The sequence below is a fragment of the Grampus griseus genome (assembly GCF_964374135.1).
Source record: "Grampus griseus genome assembly, chromosome: 18".
Lineage (NCBI taxonomy): Eukaryota > Metazoa > Chordata > Mammalia > Artiodactyla > Delphinidae > Grampus > Grampus griseus.
Genome location: NC_139012.1, coordinates 2,198,280 through 2,218,838, shown reverse-complemented (window position 1 = coordinate 2,218,838; position 20,559 = coordinate 2,198,280). Strand labels below are relative to the sequence as shown.

The following is a 20,559-nucleotide window of genomic DNA, read 5'->3' as shown; positions in this document are numbered from 1 at the left end:
TTTGTAAAAGATTTCGTAAGTGAGGGCTTAATAGCAGTAGCTTTAAAAAGGAACAGTTTGGAAACAGACTCGTGAGCTAGGTTTGTTTAAATAATAGTTGGTCTAGTTTTAGTCTAAGGGTTGTGCTAATTAATAAGTTCGTAACTAGAACCCAGCCATAGATAAGGAGAAATGAACGTTGTTGCCGTTTTTTAACAGTATTTTCTCTTTCCCTTCTCTTCCCATCACCTTTTGCTTTTGTTTCCATGTTTTCGGTTGTGGCTCTTCCTGCCGTCCTCCTGCTCACCCACCTCTGCCTGTCCCCCTCCCCCTGTCGTCCCACTCCCACCCCGCCCCGTCTTAGCATGGCAAGGCACTGACCTGATGCATAATCACGTCTTGGCTGATGACGACCAGTCAAGTCTAGACTCCCTGGGTCGTCGCAGCAGCCTTTCTCGTTTGGAGCCTTCAGACCTCTCGGAAGACTCTGACTATGACAGTATATGGACAGCCCATAGTTACAGGATGGGTTCTACATCTCGTAAGAGCTGTTGCTCATATATCTCTCACCAGAACTAATGCACTTCTGAGCTTATCTTAACAATGCTTGTTGTACCGCAGCCTGCTTTTCTTAGATGTTTTCTTGCTGTTTCTTGTCTCTTTTATGTGATATTTTAACAACTTTTGAGAGCGTTTCTGATATTTCCCATTGTACTTTGTGGCGGTTTAATTGCCATTTGGAGCATCCACTCAAGTTACTGACTGTTGAAGGAGACGGTGCCCACACAGCCTGCACCCGAGGGTCCTTTCTCAGCGGGCAGTGGTGGCTTTACGTCTCCAGATGGTTTGGTTTTTTATTCTCAGTGTAGCAACTGTCTCATTCTTTTTAGATACAGCCGTACGAACGCTTTTGTATTTTATACTGAAACCGCGCAGGTTTGTGGTCTAAGTGCCAGCGACACGGAGGAGACCCTGGCCTTCCGTACAGGGATGTAATTCTGTGTGTACTGGACGCGGCGACCCCGTAGCTGTGGAGAGATAAGAAGACGACCCGTGCCCCGAGAGCGCCGAGTCCAGATCAGACGGCCGAGTGCCGGGCTGCCCCAGGGCCCTGGGCGCCGCGAGGAGCCTCTGTCGGCGTGGCGGCGCGTGGGGGCCCGGCCAGGCGGGAGCGCTAGTGGGGAGTCCGCACGCCACAGGCGGCCGGCTCCGCAGCCCCGCTTCTCCGCGGGCCGGGCCCCCACGCGCCGCCACGCCAGACTTCCCTTAGTTGGAGGAGTTTCTCTTGAGAGGCACGTGGCGAGCCTGTGCCACCGCAGCGAAGGGTTAAAGCCCAGCCCCCTAGCGCGTGGGTCAGGCTGTGTCCGGCCGGTCGGTGTGCCGACCCAAGCAGGCGGTGCTCCCGGCATCCACGTCCGAGCCCACTGCCCGTGACGGGCGCATGGCTTCTTTTCAGCAAGAGCTGCCGTGAGACTCCCCTGACGGCCCCCGGTGGAACGTCACCCTCACTCTTGATCGTAACGGGGTTATGAGTCGCCCGAAAACCTGCTGAGTTGCCACGTAACTCACTTGCAAGAACGTCTCAGATTTGGAGGCACCCCCCCGCTTCCCTGGGATTCGTTGTAAGGAGACCTCACTGCCCTCCCTCAGACCGATTTCTGCTTCAAAAAGAACTGAATGCGCCCTGTTGCATTCGGTGGCAGCACTCAGTCCACACCCGGTCCACACTGGAGAGGAGAGCGGGGTCCGTCCCGCGCACGCCTGGCTTGGTGTTCAAGTGGGACCGGAGGTGGTGTGTTAAGGACTCCTTGAAACCAGTTTCAGAAAACGAGATGCCGTAATAAGTGGGAGGAACATTTTCTCCTCCCTTCAGGGTGGCCGGGACCCTCTGCTCCCGCCACACCTCCCCCGCCAAAACCATGTGTTCGGTGTTCTGACCTTGTCTGCACAGAGCGGCTCTGCTGTGCTCCGCCCTGTGTCGGGGGGCTGGTCCCACTGCTCACAGCCCGAGGTGCCCTCCATCCTTCCCGGCAGGAGGCCCCCCCCCATTGTTTAGGGAGCCGGCACCCTCAGAACTGCGTGCAGGGAGGTGGTTAGGAAAACCAGGAAATCCACACGTCTGTCTGTTGTTCCCAGGTAGCTACTGAGCTACCTATGCCATCGGGAGGTTTCAAATTCTTGTATCAATTAGTATGAATAAGAAAGTTGAGGAGCAGTCTTTTAACATTCGTCGGAGCCCAGTATTCACCCGTGGTAGAGACGGGCTTATATACATACGTTCATAGCAGATGGGATTGTGGGAGAAATAGGATAACTCCAAGGTTCACATACTTAATATCATGCAGTGAATTTAGAAGCGTTTTGTTTTACTTTATATCACATCAAGTAATACATTGCAGCTTTTCTGATACTCACAGTAGAGGGTCTTTTGTTTGTTTGGAGACTGTGATAACGTGTGTTGGCTTACACGCCTCGACCATGCCTTAGTGAGTCTGGGTTGTCGTGTCATGTGCTGTGTGCACCACAGCTGCTGCACTTGGGTTTCTCTTTAACACCAAGTGTCATTTGGGTTGTCCTGATGAGACATTTTCGTTGATATTCTGTACACCAAAGTTTTGACATTTTCTCATCATTCCTTTTTGTGCCAGTTAAAGCCATTTTGACGATGATTTTTTTGTTGATGCTAAGATCACTGCAGAATAACAACCTGGCTATTTGTTTGTTTGGATTTGTTCTGATGTCTGGCACCATTAGCTCTTGTGACCTGGTTGGAAGTATTAGTGCCACTGGCTTGAAAACAGTTCTCATGTGGCAGTAGTGATGTGGCATCCCAAGGCCAGTGTTTCTACTTTTGTGGAACTTTAGTCATGCTGAAATAGTACCTTACATTTATGCAATTCTGTAATATCTATGTGTACAGTTAGTATTATAACGAAAGGGTGAAGAATCTGAACTAGAAGGTAGGTTTAAGCCATTACCAGGCGCTTTTGCAAATGGCCTAAACGGTGTTCCCATTGAATTGACACTTGCCACAAGTATATAAGCTATATTAATTATGTGTTTTGCATAAAATTGCGAAAACACAGTGATTTGTATATAGTGGTATAAGACCTTGAAAAAAATCTATATATTGTGCTTTTTATTTGTGAACGGGAAAGCCATTTTCACTGGGTGACTGCCGTTTGAGACTCAGTGGGATGTATACCTGAACGTTGCATTGTACTGTACAGTATGCATATTGTTTGTGGTTGCATATGGCAATGAAGTGTTTGTTTTATATATATAAAAAAGACATCTGTTATGTACAGTTGAAATAAATTCTGCATTTGCTAGCCTGTGGCCTTTAGTATTTGTTACGTGGGGCGGAGGGCGTAGCAGAGTTTGCAGCTTGACGCTTGCTGTTTGAATGTAGCCTCTTCCGCAGGGAGGCCGGGCAGTAGAACACCTCTTATCTGCCTTGATAGCAAAGCTTGCACCTTCTTAGGTTAAGTGTGTTCTGGACGATGCAAGGTGACTCTTTGTATATTTTTATTTCATCTGTTCTCCTCGAATTTTTTTTAAAACAAGTTTTCAATCACTGGGATGTTTGTTTTCAGAAAGAAGAGTTCTCTCTTTTTTGATAGGGGTGGGGATGTGTGCATAAACGGAAAAAAGCCCCGACTTGAATGTTTCTTACCGAGACTGAGATCAGTTTTTAATCTTTGTTTGGTAAAGTGCATGTCCAGCTGACTAGGAAAAGCAGAATGAAAGGAAAACAAGTACCTGTGGCAGGTATGGGGCCAGGACAAGGTGCAAACGATAAACAAATTCACATCCCTCTCTAAAGAGGGTCCTCGTGTTTTTGTTTTTTAAGAAAAACGAATTAGAAGCTTATCATAGCCATAAATAACAAAGTGGCCTTTCGGAGAGATTTTACTCAGTAGACTTTTTTTTAAATGTAACATTTTGTTTCATTCTGAAAGTTACTTCAGTGTCTGTTGAGTATAAGTAGATGCAGATTTCAGAAAGATTACGAATTTAAGAAGTCATGGGAATTTTGCTACAAATGTGCTGGACCGCTGGCTAGATAAGCAGATGTTCTCTCCTGACAAACCTACCCTGTTTTTAGGCTCTCAGTGCAGGCCAACCCCCTCGCAGGGGCAGACGCACCACATGCGCCCTGGGTTTGAGAGCCGCAGGCCCTCTGATGAGGCACCAGGTGGCAGTCTGACCACCACAGTGGCACCTTGGGTTGAGGCCCTTGCTGCCTGGGCAGGTCCTCTGTCCAGGAGGTGGGAGTGCTGCATGCATCTGTGTTTCTCAACCTAAGGTCCACAGTTCTCTGGCGACCTGTGACTGTTTTAGAGGACAGGGTTCTGACCGTGTCTCCAGCTTCTGGATCACACATCTGAGTGAGTTCATGGCCCCCAGCACCTGCTCCGTCTCCAGCTGAGGGCACAGAGCGGCCCCTTCTGGTGGCAGTGCAGAACTGCCGCATCCCTGTCAGCGGGCGCTGGCGGCTGGATTGGCGCTAATGATTATTATTTCATTGTATTCATCCCCATCCTGAACAACAACAAAGCCACCCAGCACTCGTGTGTGTGTGTGTGTGTGTGTGTGTGTGTGTGTGTGTATTCATAGACACAGGCGGGATTATAGGCCAGTCCAGCACTCCTCAAACTGTTAACCAGAAAACTGCAAAATGTTAATATTGATGATGGGGGGGGAAGTTCAGCACTCAGACACGCTTAGGAAATGCTGAATTCAAGTTAAATGGGTATTTTTCCTGAAAACCTTCAGCATGCTAAGTGTGCACTGTGAATGTCCAGGAGGTGGCTACAGCATTCAGAATTTCCCAGTTACGTGCTGCAGAATCCCAGTTATCTCTTGGAAGCACAAAACTTCGTGTTTAGTACAGAGTTTGGGAAACACAGATCTTGAGTGTGTTGGAACATCCGTGAACACACTCATCTGTGTCTCGGCCCCTTTTAGAGGATTTTAAGTAAAGTGAGAGAGCAGTGTCTGCTAGTTCTGCTGTTAAATGGTTTTCCCAACCTAGCCAATTCAGAGAAGAGGTGCTGTGGTACCTTTAAAAATACTAAAATGATCTTTGAGAGAGCTTGTTAAATCTATCTACTCTCTAGAACTTTGTTCTTATAGAAATAGTCAGCTTATGTATAAACCTGGCTGGAGAATATTCCTTTGTTGTTTTACTGAAAGACTATCCATTTTTTTCAGTTGTTTTACAAAACTATGTTATGTTGAAACTAGGAGGCCCATGGGTTTCTCTTCCTCTACAAGCCTCGTGGCTCACCATCGAATCCATAAATGACATTTTCCACCGTGGCACGTTTCAGGAACCCAGCAGTTAGTACATCCTGTCTATAACGTAACATTCTCATACTTACATTTGTCGCCTCCTTGTGTGCTTTAAGTGTATTGGCAAAAATAAGAACAACGTCTGTCTTGCTTGGGCAGTTCTTGAACCAGTTCCCACACGTTTAATAAGTTCCCCTGATTCAGTCACATCACATAGTGGAGTGTAAGGCTTTTATATTTACGAACTCATCTGGTAAAACATATCTATAAGATGCAACTTTTAAATTAACCCCCAGAACAGCTCTGCAGAGGTGTTCGTTTTGTTGTTCTCTCTTACGGGTGGTGGAATTGAGGCTCCGCGGATCGGTGACAGGCCCGAGTTTATCGAAACCCACGGACCCGTGAGAGCGAGTCCCTGCAGCCCCAGGCCCTGCACGACAGCCCGCTGTGCTCCGACCCGCGCTTCCCAGGGCGGACGTCCCTCGTGATTCTATTTTATGTGTTATTTAAAGAATTTACTGCTGCAAACACGTAATGTAAATAGGTTGCCTAGGAAGCTAGAAGATGCAAAAGTAATTGAAATACATGGAATTTAGTCTTCGCTAAAGCACTGTTACGTAAGAAAACGTTTCCAGCCTGTTGTCTCATTAGCTAGTTCACGTGAAGAAATGTTGTATTAGAAACCGAACGTGACAGGTACACCACGGGTAGCTCTTGATCTGGCGGTAACACAGCAACCAACGTCTGAGCGCAAAGCAGGTAACAGCGGGAACCCTCAGGCGCTAAGTGGTCTGATGTCACCTGCCTGCTTCTCTTTACAGGGAAAACTAAGTGGGCCCCTTCACTGTCCGTCCGTGTGGTACACACCTCTGAATCTTTAGGAATCCTTGTCTGTTTTTAAGGAAAATAACCCGAGTTCACTTTTCCTGATGAAAACACGGGTAGCATTTGCGTTTGTGTCGGAAGCGCAGGAATTTCTCGACCTTCAGAATTCGTCACCTGGCAGCGTCCCTGTGCTTTTCCTCCGTCGTGTGTTTCACGTGCGCGTTTCCTTCTCAAGCAGCACGTTCCCACACGGCCCAGACGTCCCAGGAGCACTTCCCGTTTACTGAGAAAGGCCTGGGAGACGCCGTGCCTGCAGCCCCGCACGGAGGCCCCGGAACAGCCCACGGCTATCAGCGTGACGAAGCCTTTCATGGTGTGTCCCTTTGTGGGCCCATGTCGCCTTCTGTCTGAGAAGTCACCCCCTGGCCGCACAGGTCACTGTGCTGGGTGGGGTGTGAGCCGGGCACCACCCTTCCCCCGACAGCCAGAGCTGCAGCTACTGGGGGCCCGCACCTCGGTGTGAACACGAAGGCACTAGCGGAGGGTCGTCTTTGAAATAGTAATCGACAAACTTAAGTACAGATATGCTCCGATACGCCAGCTCGTTACGGCTTGTGACAGAATTCTAAGTACTGCCTATGATTATAATACGGAAGTTCTGCTCAGGACGCATAAAGCCCTTCCTTTACTGGTGTGAGGTACCTATTTATCTGTCTAGAAGTTCGTACTGTGTAACGTGGAATTGTCCTTGCCCACCCAGAGCTGAAGTTTCCTCTGCCTGAGACAGCAAAGGAGAAGGAGGTCGGCGTCCAAGCAGCCTTCCCAGCCTGTGGGGTGGGGGTGGAGCCGGGCCCTGCAGACGCAGGGGGCATGTGGGAAGGCTCCCGGGGCAGGTAGACGGCGGTCCTCCTCTCCATGTCATGAGCTGCCCTGGGGGTGACGGACGTGTTCTCTGGATGTCAGGAGCATCGAATGAGTCTCTTGTCATCAGGCTTTGACAGTAACCACCAGCCCTGTTCTGTTCAGAGGAGTGTAAGCTTGCAGTAAAACGCTGGTGAAACCATTAAGTCCTGTCCTGAAAACGTGTGTTATACGCAATGTCCCCACGACGTGAGGATGCACAAGTGCCGTCTTACAGTGTGACAGACCTCTGGGAGGGCAAACTAAGGGTAAAGCAGGAAAGAAACAAGACCAAGCAAGCCGAGCCGCCATCTCCGTGATAATGAGCATGTATCCGACGTCACGCGTATTTTAACGGAGAGAAGCTGCGTTTATCACAACACCAGTCGCAGTGGGTCTGTGGTGGGTTCTGTCCTTCCTCGAATGTGCATCTGATGTAATTTTACAAAAATATAAGTGATATATGTTAGTGCTGTATAGTATAACCTTTTAAAAAGTTTATTTTCTTCCTTGCACCCTTAAATAAGATTGGATTCTCGTTTTTCACCTTTTATAACGTTTGGGTTTCCCAGTTAATTTCTGAAGTACTTATTTTGCAGTAAATGTTTATCAGGCCTTTGTGCTGGGTCTTGGTTAAATGACGTAAACATTCCTCTGATATTGTAAACAATTTACTTTCTTCCTTTTGGAAAAACGTTTATATGCCAGGGAATGTAAATAAAGTTTTCGTAAGAGAACCAAGTAATAAAATGCACTTTTCTTAACCACGTGCTGTAACATTGTTAGCCGTTGCTGGGGAGTTACGTGTCATAAGGGCCAGTTCATTGACTTGATAAACAGTTGGTACATGTCTCCTGCATGATCCGATGGGTCTTTGTAAAATTCCTGGAATAAAATGGCACAGAATTTGGTTGATACGAATATCCCTAAAGAGTTCGAATATTTCCTCCAGAATGTCCCGGGCAAGACGGTCAGAACCTTCTGTTGAAGGTTTCAGGGTTTAAAAGATCCACGGTCCAGATTAAGAAACTGAAGCTTAATAGATTGCATAAAAAGCCAATGTTTCCTTTCCTCTGTCATGCTTTAGGCATGAAGAAGGCTGGGTTCAGTACACAGAGGTAGAGGGAGTTTTTAAAAGTTGCCCGTCCCTGTTTTACCTAGAAAATATATTTTTTAACATACTGGAATTAACACCTGGAATTTAATATTAATAATTAAGTAGTGTTGTATAGTCAAGTTCTCCTTTTAGTTCTGCCATGGTATTTACCGGAGGGTGTTTTGTTTTGTTTTAAATGATGATAGGTTCACGCAAAGAATCTGCGCCACAAGTTTTGCTTCCAGAAGAAGAGAAAATTATAGTTGAAGAAACTAAAAGTAACGGTCAGACAGTGATAGAAGAAAAGTAAGCTGTATCCCAGTGCTTTAAAGCGGGCGGGGGAAGGGGGTTGTCGGGGGAGGGGTGGCACCGGCTTCAGGATGGTTCCAGGAGGGCCGGGGTGTGGACTTCCTGGCTGGGGTCAGCGCCCCTGTGCGCAGAAGTGGGCCTCCCCGGACCTAGGGCCTGGGCGTGCAGGGCAGGTGGGCAGCATGTGCGTCCGGGGAGGCTCCGGGCGTCCCCTCTGACCCGATCCTTGTTCAGGGCGCCTTCTCTTCTGCCTAGGAGTCTCGTCGACACCGTGTATGCACTAAAGGATGAAGTCCAGGAGTTACGACAGGTGGGTCGTCGTCCGTCATTAATCTTCCTTTTCATGGGAGAAGAGAGGGAAACACGGCGTTAGAAGTGAATCCAGCTGTCCGTAAGCACAGTAATGCGGAAGAGAGAGCCTGACTCTCAGTATTCAGATTTCAGAAGCAGGACAACAGCTGGTCTTCTGTAAATGGGATAGACCAGGAAGTGAATCTTCAAAGTGGCTTTCTTTTCACTGCAGTGTTTTTGACATCATAAGCCATCCCAGATTCTGCTGGCATAATCAGGCAAGAGATCTAAAATTCCATCTAGTTAGACAGTTTGATAGGTCCCCGCTGTGACCGTTCGCTTCCACCTTCTGGTGCAACAGACACATGGTCCTTGTTCCTGAGAAGCCACATGAGCAAGTCAGTTAACTCGGCTGACTAGCCAAGCGTACTTCGTGTGTGTGTGCGTTACTTGTTTGTATCAGTGGCTTTGGTGTCCGAGGAGGGGAGGCCGAGGAGAAGCCTGAGGACGGCGTGGTCTGGGCTGGGCAGAGGGCGGGCGTGCCAGCCATGTGCTCAGAGCTGCCCTTGGCCGTCCACGTACTTTCTCGTCCCCGTTCGGGGGCTTCCTGGTTCTCAGCAGCGGCATACGTCTGTGTGTGCGGGGGGTGACGGGTCCTAACTCACTCTGTCTCTGTTGCCCCCCTTCTTATAGAACTCTGTAGATGGGTCATCGCAGACGTGGAAGGAAGTAGGAGGGACGCGAGATGTGCCTTCTGTTATTTTCAGCCGTTCACTTACTCTCTTGTTCACAGTTACAAGCGGGGGCCCTAGGCCTGCTCCGTCTGTGATTTGTCTTGGTGCCCAGGAGCAGCTCTGCGTCCATCAGACACTGGGGGGTCCTGGTCACCGCACCCCTGGCCGCGGCGCAGGGCGGTCCCAGCCCAGGATTTCTTCCAGTGAGGCCCCAAGTCTCCTGGGGGAGGGGGTCCGCTTCAGCACCGAAGGCGGTTAATACCCGCTGGTCTGCTTCACTTACAGGATAACAAGAAGATGAAGAAGTCTCTGGAGGAGGAGCAGAGAGCCCGCAAAGACCTGGAAAAGCTGGTGAGGAAGGTTCTAAAGAACATGAACGACCCCGCTTGGGACGAGACCAACCTCTAAGGAACGTTCTCGAAGACCGGGTACGAGACCAAGCTGGAGCCCCGTGACCACACCCGAGGGACTCTCAGGACCACAGAGCAGGGCTGCACGGGAGTCCTCTTGCCTCCTGTGCGTAGAAAAGCCGCAGCCGATCACGGCCGTGGCGTTCCTGAAGAACCAGCGTGAGGTGCAGACGCCGAGGCCAGACTGCGCCGCCTTCCTCTCAACATCTCAGTACCTCATTCTGCAATAAGTGCAGTGACTGCGTCTGGTCTTTCAGGCTTTGATCGAATATATATAAATGTTACATATGCGTTGCCTGTAAATGCTCCGTTTTGAATGCGTATCCGTGGTTGCTGTGTCGGGGCTGGTGCCTGTGCTGCAGTCTCCCTCCACTAACCTCTCTGGTCCCGTGCACTGGGACGCGTGCTCACGCACTCCTGGAAAGCAGAGTCTGGAGAGCGCACAGGTGTTTCTGGGAGATGCCTGCTCTGTTCTCCGCCACCGCAGTGCTCCGAAGACGCCTCCCACTGCAGTCTGCCTAAACAACTCACCTTGCTCGTACCTGCAGAGACACCTTCATCCCCTGGAGAGTCTCCTGGTAAAGCAGAATCGCAGTCACTGGCGTGCGGCACTCTGGCTGAACTCGGGGGTCTGGGCCTCAGCCCCGAACCCGAGGAATCGCGTCTGCTGCCACTGTGTCCAGCGACAGGTGTGCACGCGTCCGCTTCTTGTGAACACCTGAGCGCCGGAGGGTATCCAGCCCGCTGGGGGGGGACTGACGTGTAGGCTGGTTTAATAACTTGGCCAGGTGCACTGTTTTGTCCTCCCCCCGAGAGAGCAAGCTCACTAGAGCCTGTAAATAAAGTGTGTTATTTATTACACGTCGCCGCAGCCCGCGAGGGTGAGCTGTCCTGCGGGTGGGGTTTGTGTGAGGCCGGTCTAACCCGAGACCTGCTCTCCCGTTGGGTGCAGCAGGCAGGCCTTCTGTGCTCGCCGGAAAGGCAGTGTTTCCACTGTTTCAGCAAGAACGAAGCAATATACACCTGAGATTCCCCTAAGGGGTGGGAGCTGAAACGTGCCCCTCCCCCGTCCCACCTCCACCCCGGTGTCCAGACAGCAGGGGACACAGAGGAGGAAGCCTGTCCTCTCCATAGCCCCGGCCTCGGGTCCAGCTGATTCTTGTGCTCTGCCCCCTGCTCTTATGAAGAGGCCGTTTTTAAAGTGAGATAATCTTTTACTACAGAGAACAAGTGTCGTGTCTTTAAAAACCAGAATCCCAGCACCTTGCGTCGGAGACAGAAATGCCCACATAGCGCCAGATGTGGCTCTGTGAGCTGTGCCCTTTCGCTGCATCGGACCGTCCGATGTCCCCGAGCTGGGCGGCTCGGTCCTCGTGGCCCCCATGGTCCTCGGCCCACGGCCTTACTCTCAGGCTCCCCGGCTCGGCCGTTACCTGCTCAGCGGGTGTGCCTGGGGCCCGGCGTTGAACTGCCCACACTCGACCTTGTTACGAGAATTGCCAACTTCCTGTACTTAGCATTGTGTTCATTAGTGCTAGGGCCAGAAAAGATTGTCTCCAAGGTTTTTTGGTAAGCCCTGTTTTTACAGTAGTATCTTTCGATGATGCGTAAGACATTGCAGTGGGAAGCAGTCCAGTTCGAGCGTACTGAAGTTCGCTGTCTCGAGCAAATTCTAACTCAGGAACCATTCATCACCTGATCTCTCCAGCACTTTGTGACGGCAGTGTTGCCGCCAGCATCCTGGGACGGGGCTCTTGCAGAACCTGCCTTACCTATTGATTTTAGCACCGCTTCTCCTGAAGGGGTGGCCGGTGACAAGCTTGTGTAATGCGTTACCTTGTCTTCTCGTAGATGCAAGGTTTGACTGAGCTCTTGAGGGAGCAGAGAGGATGTGTCTGAGCAGCTCTTTCTAAAAACCTGTCCTTTCGTAAATGGACTGCACCCGTTTCTCCGTGTGACCTTCTGAGGGGCTGGGGGGTGGATGGGGACGTCAGGAAGGGGCCACCTGCCTGCCGGAGTCACCTCTGCTCCCACCTTTTGTGGATGAGGAGACGAAGCCATTGCCTCGCCTGGGACGGGAAGCGCTTGGAGGCGTGCGCGGCCCTGGGATGCGCTCTGCGGTGGGACGCTGCGGCCCCCGTGCGCCTCTGCTGTGGACTCCCGATGCCCCCCTCACGTCCCGCCCTCATTGCTCGGACACACGGAGTCCCCGTTCACAGCTGTGGGGACACTTCACGAAATGCCACAGGCGGTGTCCTGGCCTTGACTACTCATGCTACATTGTTGTAATTATTAAACTATTTTTCTTATGTTACAGACATGTCACTTTATCTGTGATGTGTTTTTTTCGTGTGTGTGTTACCTTTACACTTTCTTTTGATTTTTTTTTATATCTTAAAATTCTGGTTTGAATTTCTGACACTGGAAAATACCACATTTGCCTTTAAAATCTAGGGTTTGGGAACACTGGAAGATAAATAAAAATAGAAAACAAAGTTTGGGGGCAGGAAGTGGAAGGAAAGGCTGCCAGGCGCGGCTTCCACTTCGCCTGCCGTCCGTGGACTGCCGGCTCCTGTCCCGGGAGCTCCCGGCAAACCGAGCGAGGGGCTCGAAGGCTGAGCACCCTCTCTGGGTTCTGTGGGTCCTCCTAGGAGTGTCGCGTGGCAAACGAAGTGTCCTCTGTGATGCAGCCTTGCCCTTCTCCCACACGCCACCCGGTTTAAGGAGGCCAGAAACCTGTGTTCAGGGGAGAAGCCAGGCGGGCGAGGCGGGGCAGAGGGTTCCCGGCACGCCTCCTTCCCCAGCGCTTCCACCCTCGACCTGAGGACGGAGCTGGTGGCACGGTTGTCACAGTCACCGTGGCTTAAGGGAACGTTCGGGTAACTCGGGAGCCAGGGTTTGTCACATTTCGGTCGGATCTCAGGGAGACGAGCCCTGGACGCGTGTCTTGGCAGACAACCCAGTCTGTCCCTGTGTGTGCGTGGTCCTCAGGGTCCTCTGGTCAGGCCCCGGCCCTCCAGACGGCTGGGCTGCAGGGTGGCGAGGGCAGACCGCAGGTCCCTGCAGCTGCGAGCTGGCGCCGCCCTGAGGGCCCGCAGCCCTGTGACGGGAGCCTAGAAACCTCCTCTGCGTTCTAACGTTTCCATAGAACTGGCCAAGTTCCTAGGGGGCGTGTTAGACGTGATGTCCTTCCCAGCTTTACGGTTCCAGTTCCTCAGGAAGGGGAGGGAGGGAGGTTTAAATGCGGCCTGAAATGTCCTGACATGTTCACATCGACGCCACGGGCTCCACGATGAACTCGCCAACCGGTGGGGTGGGGGAGCCGGTGGCGGCTTCCCCACCCGCCCCCGTGATGCTCGTTTTGTCCAGTCTATCCGTCACCGAATTTCTCCTTTATCTGGCAGTAGTTAGAAAGCAAGTGAACTCAGCCCGCAGTCTGCCGTCCCCACCCTGCCAGGTTCCTCTCCAGCAGAGGTTCCCAGGGCGCGGTGGATGGGACTGCCCCCCGCCCTGCTCCCCGGGGCCCAGGGAGCCACCGCGCTGGCTGGGGGAGGACGGGGGGCAGGGCAGCGGGCATGCGGGCCGCTGGCCTTCCATCCCGGGAGGAGCCGCGCCAGCCCGCCAGCCCCCCGGCCCCCTGGCCTCCCGGTCCTGGACGAGGCCCTTCGCCTGGCCGCTGCTGCTCGCGTGGCGTGACTTTACTGCGGAAAATTGAAGTCCGTGTAGAAGTAACAGGTGTTACTTCTTTACTCCCCAAGATTCAGGTGTGTGGCCACCACCCGCCGCTCCGCGGGTCACACGCCAGAAGTTTGCCGAGTGCTTCCTGTGAAGGGGCTGCACGTTTACATCACTGTAGGGTGGTCCTCTCTCATTTCTGGGTTGGAAGGTGCCAGGAGTTTCCAGTGTTTTCTGGAAATCCACCAGAGGGAGGGGGAGGCGCTGGACAGTCTGAAAACTGCCCCACAGGACAGGATGGGGGCAGTGCTGCTCTTTGAAGGTCTCCTGGCGTGCAGGTCACGCGAGGCTGCCTTTTCCTAACACGTGGCTGGAGGCTGATCACCTGGGCTCCGCGGGGGCTGAAGTTGCGCCGTTTTAATTTCTCCCTTACATGCGGTATTTAACGAACTCGATTTTACTCGTAAACAGAAGTGGTTGGCGCTTAACTGGAAGGAGGCGTGAAGTGGCGGCACCCCTGCAGGAGCGAGCGCTGAGGAATCGGTCAGATTCTGTCCTGGCCGTGAGGGCCGAGCACGTGGCGGGGACCTGGGGCTCCAGCCCTGGGCGGCGTGGCCCGCGGTGCCCGACCCAGGCCCACCCCCCTTTAAGCCACTGCCCTTGGGTTTGTTTTGTCCCCTAAGAGCCACATTAGGTGTGCGTTAGGGTCCGGAGGCTTCCTTCTCTGGTTAGTGTCCCAGCAAAGCTGATGGCACAAGTGCTGCTTTCCCAAGGCTGCTGTGACAGGTACCGTGAACTGGGTGGGTCCTGCCTATCGGGGGGCCCGGGTCCCTCTGGAGGCACTGGGGGAGGCCCCTTCCAGCCCCCGTGGCACCCGTCCCAGAGGCGCCCGGCTCCGCCTCTGTTGGCACGTGGCCGTCTGTGTCTTCTCGGCGCCCTTCTCCCCGTGTGTCTGTTTTCTCTCCTTGGTGGGACACCAGTCATTTTGGCTTAGGGCCATGGCAATGACCTCATCTTAGCCCAGTGACATCGGCAGAGACCCAGCTTCAAACAGCATCACGTTCACAGGTACTCGGGTCAGGACTTGAACGCATCTCGTGGGGGCACGACTCAGCCCGTCACGGGCGCTGGCCGGTCCCCGCCTCCAGCCTGGGTGGGGTACCTGCCCTCCCAGAAGCCGGCCTGAGTGTGGCCGCAGGTCCTCAGCTAAACCCCACCCTGACGTTAACCAGGGAGGGGAGTCGCGCAGGGTCCCCAGAGGCTGCCGTGGGTCCCAGCAGAGCTTCTCCTGTTCTAGAAAAGCCAGGGCAGCTCCCACCGTTCCCAGGGGAACACCACTCGGTCCAGGACAGCAAGTGTCTTGCTTTTTAGCTAAAACTATATCACAGGGGAACAAGGCTCGGCTGATAAAGGGAGACCTTAGCCCAGGTCACGCTGGAGCTCCCGCTGTGGCCCGCGAAGCCTCCATCCTCCGCAGGCCTGGCCGGTCAGGGAAGTGGACAGCAGGTCACGGGCAGCCCAGGCACCGGCCACCACCCTGATATGCCCCCAGGGTCTCCGCATACAGCATGCTTGGCTTTCGGGTTATAGCCACCCGGTGTCGGAAGTAGCGGCGCGTCGTCCTGGGGTCCCCGGGCAGTGGGTCCCTTTCTCTTCTTTGGGTCCTCCCAGCACCGCTGTGACCTCCAGAGCCCTAGGGCAGTCCCCACGCTGCTCCCTTGGCTCCCTTGTCTCCACCCGAGTCAATCCTTTGAAACCTCAGATCCCATCTGGCCTCGCCCCAGGGGGCCCGATGTGACCCCCCCCCCGCACCCCCCAACCCTGGGCTTTCTCAGCCTCCTGTGCTGACCCAGCCTTCACATGGCCACACGTGACCGTCTCCACCGCTTCCCGGAAGCTCGTTGATAAACGCACTTGAACCCTCTCCAAAGTGGTTTGAAGTCTGAAGTCCGCAGGAGGGGACCCGGCTTCCTACACTCCTAGTGGGGACGGCGACCTGGGGCGGCCGCTCTGAAGACAGTCTGGCCATTCCTCAGAAGGTCAGCCTTGAGTCTCCACCTGACCCAGCCAGGCCATGCCCAGGAGTGTGTCCAAGGGAGGTGGAAACACACGTGCACACAAAACTCCTACATGAAGGTCCACAGCAGCATTCCACTTAACAGCCCAAACGTGGAACAGCCCAGATGTCCATCACCAGAGAAGCGGATCAGCGAGACGTCTGTCCACGTGGTGGGCTTCCTTCAGCCGTGGAAGGGGCAGGGCTCTGGCACGCGCTGGCACACGGGTGTATCTTGAACACGTCAGGCGGGCGAAGCCAGACCCAGAGGCCACGCATCGTGTGACTGCACTGACGGGACGCGTCCAGAGGCACGAGTCCCCGGCCTCGGGGCGGGCTAGTGGTCACCGGGAGCGGTGGGGAGCGGGGCTCCTGCGTACGGCACGGGGGCTTTGCCCAGGCTGCGAGGGCGCCGTGCCGGGAAATGCAGACCGTGGGCGCCGAGCGCCACTGCAGCGCACGCTCCAGACGGGTGAGTTGTGCGCAGCAGGCGGCAGCTACTGGACGCCCACCCTGACCTTCCAGGTCTCCGGACGTGGGCGCCGTTTACCGGGCATCAGCCACGCGACAGTCACGTGCCTGTGCGTATCATCACCTTGGTTTCAGAAGAGGAACCCGAGGCCCTGGGAGGCTTGCTCACGTGGTCACGGGGAGGAGCCAAAGCCACTTCATCTGGCACGCGCGGGAGAGGGGCGCCCAGCGTGCTCTGCGCCATGCACCGAGGTCAGGTCACTCCCGCGGCTCCACCCCGCAGGCTCTGACCTGTCCCCCTCCCGGAGGAAAGGGTATGGAGGGCGGCGGGTCTCCCTGGAATCCCTTAGTCTGAGAGACCAAACTCCGCCCCCCAACCCGAGGAAGACGGCGTTCCCTGGAGACTCAGGAAAGGGCGGGCCCTGCTCCACACCCCACCCCGGGAGACCGTGTTTACTGCTGATGGGCACCTGCTGAGAGCTGAGACCCTGCGGTCCTTCGCCCTCCGCTGCAAGGCACGTGGCTTCCTGGCACTAAACTTTCTGTCCTTTCGATTCGACTTTTAAATTCTGAAATAATCCTCACGTTGGTCATTTTAACTCAGTCTGCGCTTAAATGTGGATTAAGAACGTGTTACTGCCCGAACTCCCAGACACCCATTGTATGAGGTCTGTGTTTCCCACTTGCCTTGTGGAGCGCTGAGCCCGGCTCGCCGGAATGCGTTCTCTCCTTACTCCCTGGGGGACCCCGCATTATTCTGTGGGTGTCATCAGCTTGACATTGTCGTGTTCAGAAATCTAATTTATTCCAGATCTGAGTTTCAAAGTGAGATGTGTACGATGCACAATGAAAACTGTAACAAAACCCACCACGCAAACCCGCGAGCTCCCCTCCCCGCCCCGCGCTCCTTCGAGTCAGAGGGCGCTGTGTATCAGGGTCACGTCCAGGTGTGTCTGCTTTGCAGTGTGCGACATCCCTCTGTACGACATGTGTGACTACAGCGTCACCAGAGATCGGTGCCAGGAACTCGGGTGCTGCTTTTATAAAGGCATCTGCTATGAGAAGGCCGTTCCCAGTAAGTACCCAGCCAGGCCCGCCCTGGCGGACAAAGCCACGCGCGCCGGGAACGGGTCTCCGTTGCTGTTCGGGCCTCTTTCTTTGTTCCCGGGTCACATCGCCCTGCTCGGTGCAGCCGCAGGAGAGACGGCTCTGAGGGCCTGGGCCTGGGACTTCAGCCACCGGAGAGAGTCCACTCCCGGGTGCTGTTGAAGAGACTTATTTGAGATCCCTCCATCCTGGGGGGTGGCGAGGGGGTGTAGAAGCCTGCGTTGGATGAGGCGGCTCTGCAAAAGCAGCTGGCTCGGGGCGGGGCCCCCGCGGCTGTGCGCGAGGGCAGGCCTGACCCAGGCGGGAGCTGGAGCCCTGAGGACCCAGGACAGACCCCCGACTGGGGTCAGGATGAAACTTAGACCTGACACTGAGCTCTGCGGCCGGTCCCTGAAGCCCAGGATGCGCCTGGGGAGGTGGAACTAGTAGGGGGGCCTGGGATGGGGAGGGGGCCTGAGCTGGGGGGGAGGCCGGACCCCCACAGTCAGACAGCAAGGGAGGCACCTGGCACTCAGAGTGCAGCGGGAGGGGCGAGCAGGCAGGAGGAGGTGAGCGGGGTCTCCTGGCCCAGAAGGGATGACCTAACGATGCTTTTTCTGGATGCTTCCCCACACTTCTGCCTCTGGAACTGTCTATATTAGTATTTCCAAACACTCAAATTCTACTGGACAGTTGATGCTTGTCCTTGCCCTGTATGCGTCCGTTTTAGAAACGGGGGTGAGGGCTCTAGGACTTTGGGGAAGGGGTAAATACGTCCCTGGAACAGGACAGCCTGCAGGGGACCTCACCAGGGAGGAGGAACGTGTCCCCAGATACAGAAAGCTGGCCGTGGACGCTCAGCTCCGATGCTCTGGGAAATGTGTCCTGTGCCCTCCTCCGCCCTCAGCCCCCGGGGGTCAAGGGCGCAGCTGTGTCCTATGACTTTCCGGGATTTCTTCTTCCCTTGTTTCTCCTCTGTGGTCCCAGCTGGGCTCAGCTGCCCACTCCCAAGGCCTGCCTTCTCCTTCCTGGACACGGGAAGTCAGAAACATTACCCTCGGGGCAGCCCCATCCCACAGACTCAAAACCTTCCGCCAGCTCCTTCAAGAAGTGATATTCTGAGCAAAACAAGAAGCTAAAGCATCGGCAAGATCTGGGTTCATCCAAAGGGAGAGATTGTCTTCCTTGATGTGAAGATGTGGTGTGTAGGGCCGAAGCGGAGGCAGTTTAGCTCAAAACGAGGCCGATGAGAGGCCACAACGAACGCTCCTCATAGCTGGGAGGATTTTCTGGGAGGTGACAGCTGGGAGGTGACAATTTCTCCTTCAGATCTTGAGTTAGAAGACTTGGGACCAGATCGCCTTACTCATCCCACCTGCCACCTCCAGGGACCCCAGCGCCCCTAGGATCCCACACCCCTCTCCCTGTACCTGAAGATAGAAGCAATTGGAAGTTACCTCCTTCGGTTGTTATTTTTACTAAGATGGAATTTTCATGCCGTAAAATTCACCCTTTTGAAGAGTATGATTCAGTGACTTTTAGTATATTCACAAAGTTATACACTATAAATTCCAGAACATTTTCATTATTCCCAAAAGAAACCCGCACCCATTAAACCATCACCCTGTTCCCCTCCCCCTCCAGTCCCTGGTAACCACTAATCTGTGTCTATGGACATTTTCATATAAATGGAGTCATACCATATGGGGTGGCCTTTTGTGTCTGGCTTCTTTCACTTACGTAATGTTTTCAGGGTTCATCTGTGATGTACCATGTGTCAGTACTTCATTCCTTTTTATGGCTGAATAATATTCCATTGCCTGGATGGACCACATTTTGTTTATCATTTGTCTGTTGATGGGCATCTGGGTTGTTTCCACTTTTTAGCTATTATGAGTGAAGCTACTATGGACAAATGCACACACAGATTTTGCATGAACATGTTCTCAATTCTGGACCATATATTAACTCTATCTTAAAATTTTGAGGAAGTGTCAAACTAGTTTCCAAGTGACTGCACCATTTTACAGTCTAAACCAGCAGCATATGAGGGTTCCAGTTTCTCCATATTCTCACCAACGCTTTTCATCCGTCTTTTTGATTATACCCATTGTAATGGGTGTGACGTTATATTTCATTGTCATTTTGATTTGTATTTCCCTAATGAGTAATGACGAGCTTATTTTCCTGTGCTTATCGACTGTTTGTGTATCTTCTCTGGAGAAAAGTCTATTAAAATCCTTTGCTGAGTTTTTAACGGGGTTCATTATCTTTTTATCATGGAGTTGTAAGGGCTCTTCATATATTCTCGTAGACCCTTTTCAGATATATGATTTCAAATACATTCTCCCAGATCTGTTGACTGTCTCTTCACTTTCTTGATAGCGTCCTTTGAAGCACAAAACCTTTCAGGTTTGATGATGTCCAGTTTCTCTATTTGTTCTTCGGTTGCTCGTGCGTTGGGGGTTTTAATCTAGGAAACCATTGTCTGATTCAAGGTCACAGAGACTTACATTTAGGATATCTTCTAAGGGTTGTGTAGTTTTATCTTCTACATTTCCGTCTTTGATCCACTTTGTGTTCATTTTTGTACGTGGTGTGAAGCAGGGGTACAACTTCATTCTTCTGCGTGCAGATGTCCAGTTTTCCCAGAACCATTTGTTGATAAGACTGCTCCACTGAATTGTCTCCACAGCCTTGTTGAGATCAATTGCTCCTAAGTGTGAGGGTTTATTTCCAGACTCTCAATTCCATCCCATTGATCTATGTGTCTATCCTTAATCAGCACCACAAGGCTTTGATCACTGTAGCCTTGTAATAAGTATTGAAATATGAGTCCTCCAATTTTGTTGTTCATTTTCAAGATTGTTTAAGTTATTATGGGTCCTTTGAATTTCCATATGAATTCTAGGATCCCTTGTCAATTTCTGCAAAAAGCCATCTGGCATTTTGATAGGGATTGTGTTCGATCTGTAGATAATTTGGGGAAGGTGGAAAGGGGTGTTGCTATTTTAGTAATATTAAGTTTTCTCGTCTTCTGAATAGTGGATGTTTTCCACTTTACATTGTTTTAAATTTCTTTCAATCATGTATTGTAGTTTTCAGTATGCTAATCTGTTTTTCTTTTATTAAAGTTATTCCTACTTATTTTATTCTAATGTTATTGTAAATTGAATTGTCTTTTCAATTTTATTTTCAGATTGTATATAGAATCCTAGGTATATATGCAGTAGAATTGAAAGGTTGCTAGTGTATAGAAATAACAAAATTTTTATGGTGATCTTGTATCCTGCAACCTTGAACTTGTTTATTAATTCTTGTCATGTTTTAGTTTATTTCTTAGAATTTTCTACATATCAGATCATATCATCTGCACATAGAGATAGTTCTGCTTCTCCCTTTCCAATGTAGATGGTTTTATTTCATTTT

General features: G+C 52.3%; 1 protein-coding gene across 2 annotated transcripts in view; it reads left to right on the top strand.

Annotated features, from left to right (window-relative positions):
* The window catches only part of ARHGEF7 (Rho guanine nucleotide exchange factor 7), a gene marked incomplete at its 5' end in the record, with an annotated part of 126,809 nt that extends 114,647 nt beyond the window's left edge, over positions 1-12,162 (top strand). For both annotated transcript variants that reach the window (XM_082675796.1, XM_082675797.1), the window contains 3 exons: positions 8,305-8,404; positions 8,663-8,717; positions 9,718-12,162. In XM_082675796.1, the coding sequence (XP_082531922.1) occupies positions 8,305-8,404; positions 8,663-8,717; positions 9,718-9,840 (278 nt within the window). In that variant the 3' untranslated portion in view covers positions 9,841-12,162. The remainder of the gene's footprint in view (positions 1-8,304; positions 8,405-8,662; positions 8,718-9,717) is intronic.
* Between the last annotated feature and the right edge of the window lie 8,397 nt (positions 12,163-20,559).